Below are 4235 nucleotides of genomic sequence, written 5' to 3'. Positions count from 1 at the left end.
GTAAAAATACCAAACTTTACCCATTAAGTTTTTCTTTTCTGACAGCGGAGTTATTTCGTTGAATTCGATGATCCAATAAATTTAATAAATAGATTTTTTACGTGGACTTTGGTTGAAAGAAATATGTGTTTCACGTGTTTCTCTTTCACAAGAAAGAAAAGAAACTGATAAATTATAAAGAAGTTCGGTGTGAAGTGGGGCGGCGTTTAGAGACGGAGAAGTCCGCTAATAAACCACGCCCCACATCCCCATGAGGTCCCTGAGGGCCCTTAAATGAGGAGGCCTGGAGGTATAGAAACCAATATCTACTCGGGCCTGTCTCGCAGTCTTTGAGACCCTTCCCTTCGGATTTAGGTCTGTTGACACACCTTGGAAATATGACTTCTTCCAACCCTGACCAGCGTCTGGAACATCTCCTCAGCGCCGTGGAGAGCGAGTTCCAGAAGGGCAGCGAGAAGGGAGACGCGTCCGAGAGGGATATTAAACTGACGCTGGAGGACGCAGACTTATGGAACAAGTTTAAAGAATTGACCAACGAGATGATTGTCACCAAGACGGGAAGGTAGGCCCAGCGTGTGGGGAGACCTGGTGGTGTTCTGTGGGAACGGGGCCGAGCGCATTTTACGCGCGGCGTTTTAAATGTGTTTGCAAATTTGAAATTAAATTGAAAATGTATAAAAACACGATTTTAAATCTGACACGTCAGCACGGGAGCGCTGTTTGTGTTGTTTCGGAGGCCTTTGCAGGTTTAAAATATGTTAATTAAACTTGTGTTTCTGTAAACTGTAAATTCACAAACCACATAAATTCTTATTTTTCTTTTTTCAGGAGAATGTTTCCGGTTCTGAGGGCCAGCGTAACAGGTCTGGACCCAAACGCCATGTACTCGGTACTGCTGGATTTCGTCGCCGCAGACAATAACCGCTGGAAGTACGTGAACGGGGAGTGGGTTCCCGGAGGCAAACCGGAACCCCAGAGCCCGAGCTGCGTCTACATCCATCCGGATTCCCCAAACTTCGGAGCGCACTGGATGAAAGCGCCGGTGTCCTTCAGCAAAGTCAAACTCTCCAATAAACTTAACGGCGGCGGTCAGGTGAGAGAGAAACGCACAGTTAAAATTATTAGTTACAATAACAGTAACTTAAAAAAAACAAAAACTTTTCTTTTAAGAAACAATCATAGGATATGTTTAAAGATTTAATGATGTTCTGGTTTAGACACACCAAAATGGAGTTTAGTGCTTTTGTCAGAATGTTGGATTACTCTGGAGTTATTTCATGGCATCATAATGTAGATGATTTGTTTTAATATACGTAATTCAGTGAATGTTATTACTTTCACTTGACATCATTTGTTGTCTTCTCTTGAGTGCAAAAAAGATGAAATAGTGACATCAGTTCCTTTACAGATCATGCTGAATTCTCTGCACAAATATGAGCCGAGGATACACATCGTGAAGGTGGGAGGCATCCAGAAGATGATCAGCAGCCAGTCCTTCCCAGAAACACAGTTCATTGCAGTCACTGCTTATCAAAATGAGGAGGTCAGTGGTGTTAGAGTAGCCTGAGGATAAATCTCCATCTGAAACTGTTATCAGTGCTTACGTGTTTTACATATTGACTGAAATGCTAACAGCCGTTTGCTTCTTTCAGATCACAGCTCTGAAGATAAAGCACAATCCCTTTGCTAAAGCCTTCCTGGATGCCAAGGAGAGGTTAAGGCCGAGAACTCAGCTTACTCCTCAATGAGTCAAGTTAGCATGCTCTCATGTAGCATCTAATCCTGTCTTTTTGATTGCAGGAGTGACCATAAAGAAGTGTCCGATCATAGCACGGACAGTCAACAGTCTGGATATTCTCAACGTGAGTACTGGATGGCATCTTTGCATCAAGGCTGATGCTGGTTGTTACATGTATATATTTTAATTCTGACAGCTTCCATGCGTGACTCAGTTGTACACGTTTTTCCTCCACAGTTGGAGGTTGGTTCATTCCAGGCCAGAGTCCCATCTGCCCCAGCAGTAGCCCCCCTCAGTTCAGCAGCACAACAGGCCACTCTTCTGGATCCTACTGCGAGCGCTACTCCAGCCTGAGGAGCCACAGAGCGGCCCCGTACCCCAGCCACTACCCCCACCGCACCACCAGTACAAGTAAGACTCCTAGTCAACGTACTATATTGATGAAATAAATAAATGGAAGAACTGGAATTTGATTTGTGGTGCATTAATTTTAATTTCAGATAACTACATGGACAACACTTCAGGGACTCTGCCAACTCATGACAGCTGGTCTGCTCTTCAGATCCCCAACTCCACAGGCATGGGCACTCTGTCCCACACCACCAACTCCACATCCAATTCTAGGTGAGCTTATTTGGTTTTATGCTGCACTTTAGGCTGGGAAATTAGCACTGAAGCAATAAGTCACTCCAACCCTCTTCTTTCTCTGGTCCACAGTCAGTACCCTAGCCTCTGGTCAGTAGCTGGCACCACGCTCACCCCTTCAGGTTCGGCTTCGGGCTCCATACCTGGAGGTCTGACCTCCCAGTTCCTTAGGGGCTCTTCATACACAGGCCTGACCTCCTCGCTGCCTGTCTCCTCACCTTCCCCAATGTACGACCCCAGCCTGGGTGAGGTTGGGGTCGGGGAAGCCCAGTTTGAGAGTTCCATTGCCAGGCTGACTGCTAGCTGGACGCCTGTAGCTCAGACCTACTGAGCAGCTGAAGCTACCTGGCCATCGTCTACAGGGGTCGGAGGGATTTGGAGTAGGACCACAGACATGAACGCAGCTCCTGGAGAATATGTGGAAATTTCACCACGTCTAAAAGGATTTTGTGAAACAGCTTAGAGCAGAGGAGGGCATATAATTTCCCCAAGGAGCCACATGAGAAACTGGGACTGTTGTGGAGAGCCACACCGATTTGCGTATAGAGTGCGGCTCTCCACAACAGTCCCAGTTTCTAATCCAGCTCATTGGGAAATAATAATTGCCCACCCCTAGAGATATTTGAACAAGATGACTTGAATAAAGCTGAGAGAACTTTGAAATTGAAGACAATCAGTTTCCCTCTAAGAGATAAGCTTTAGAATAGCTGCACAGACAGAAATTATTGCTCTTAGTAAATCCTCTATGCTTATTTCATATTTGTTACATGGTTGTGCTGCATCACCACCTTGCTGACATCACACAGCTAAAGTGAACTGAAGAGTATCTTGATGCACGCTAATCATCCAGGTAAGGAAATCTCCCAAACTTGTATCCCTTCATCTGGATGGAGCGTTGCAAAGGTTTCGTCACTCATCCCAGTGACTTCTTCAGTCGTTTCACTTTTATTATTAACTGTATAAGAGGAAAGGTTCTGCTAATATTAATGTGTATATGAGTGTATATAGAATAAATTAATGTCCTGTGTTTTTTCATATAAATGTGCCTTTTGTGAGTCCAATATAAATGTTCTGTGTTCAGACTGAGCGACATGTGCCTTCTCTTCTACATCTTGTAAGGGAATAAAAAGATGCCCCCTACACAAGAGTCTGTATATATAAATCTATCTTATTTGTATCTGGTGAACTCTCTTGAGTTTTATTTATGTCATTTAATAATAAATTATAAATGTTTGTTTTCTCAAATATTTCTTCCTTTTGTATTCTTGGCACCTCATGTTAATGTAAAACAATATAATATATATATTCAGATTCACATTTCAGCACAGAGAGAAGACTATGAACAAATCCTAAGATGCAAACTCTTTCAATGGCTGCATTTTTAATTTCTCTTGGCTATTTGGGCTGATTGGGACCTAATGAATGTAAAAACAAAGAATTACATGAATTTTTTCATGTATTTATTTATTTTTTTACCTGATTTTTGTTTCTGAGAAAAATGAGATCCACATATGAGGACATTCGCTTTAAATTTCAATAGACCAGTGGCAATATAATGTCCTTGTAAGTGGATATCAGGCCCTTGTAGAGCAAAATTTAGTATTTTGGTCTAGACAACCCAAAATGTGATGTCCACATATGTGGACGTCAGGTCCTAGGAGGCTTATGTAAACCATAAACCAAACATAAACCAGGCTTATGTTTGGTTTATGTAAACTACATAAACCAAACAAGTGCCATTGGCTGAATTGCTTTTTTATTGTTCATTACAGTGATTGATTAAAACACTGGTTTAATTAACAGAAACACTTTCCTAATGTACCAAACACCTGTTCTTATTTTAGACCCTACA

The 4235-nt window shown here is 42.5% G+C and overlaps 1 protein-coding gene across 1 annotated transcript; it reads left to right on the top strand.

The window, feature by feature from the left end:
* The first annotated feature begins 377 nt into the window (after nt 1-377).
* tbxta (T-box transcription factor Ta) lies at nt 378-2714 on the top strand. The gene is made up of 8 exons (XM_085346303.1): nt 378-562; nt 829-1093; nt 1409-1543; nt 1653-1714; nt 1801-1862; nt 1976-2149; nt 2239-2362; nt 2456-2714. Exons 1-8 carry the CDS (start codon nt 378-380, stop codon nt 2712-2714), a joined length of 1266 nt encoding a protein of 421 aa, XP_085202429.1.
* Nucleotides 2715-4235: the final 1521 nt, after the last annotated feature.

This window comes from Diplotaxodon limnothrissa, linkage group LG22, assembly GCF_057381915.1.
Source record: "Diplotaxodon limnothrissa isolate DT_005_m linkage group LG22, D_limnothrissa_male_GT1.1, whole genome shotgun sequence".
In the NCBI taxonomy this organism is placed as follows: Eukaryota; Metazoa; Chordata; class Actinopteri; order Cichliformes; family Cichlidae; genus Diplotaxodon; species Diplotaxodon limnothrissa.
Note: the sequence above shows the minus strand (reverse complement) of the source record. Positions and strands in the feature narration are given on the sequence as shown.

Bases quoted from the DNA above. Each gene is read 5' to 3' on its own strand.
- tbxta (XM_085346303.1), top strand. From the start codon at position 378: ATGACTTCTTCCAACCCTGACCAGCGTCTGGAACATCTCCTCAGCGCC. The intron at 563-828 runs GTAGGCCCAGCG...TTCTTTTTTCAG, and splicing joins ATTGTCACCAAGACGGGAAG to GAGAATGTTTCCGGTTCTGA. The intron at 1,544-1,652 runs GTCAGTGGTGTT...TGCTTCTTTCAG, and splicing joins CTGCTTATCAAAATGAGGAG to ATCACAGCTCTGAAGATAAA.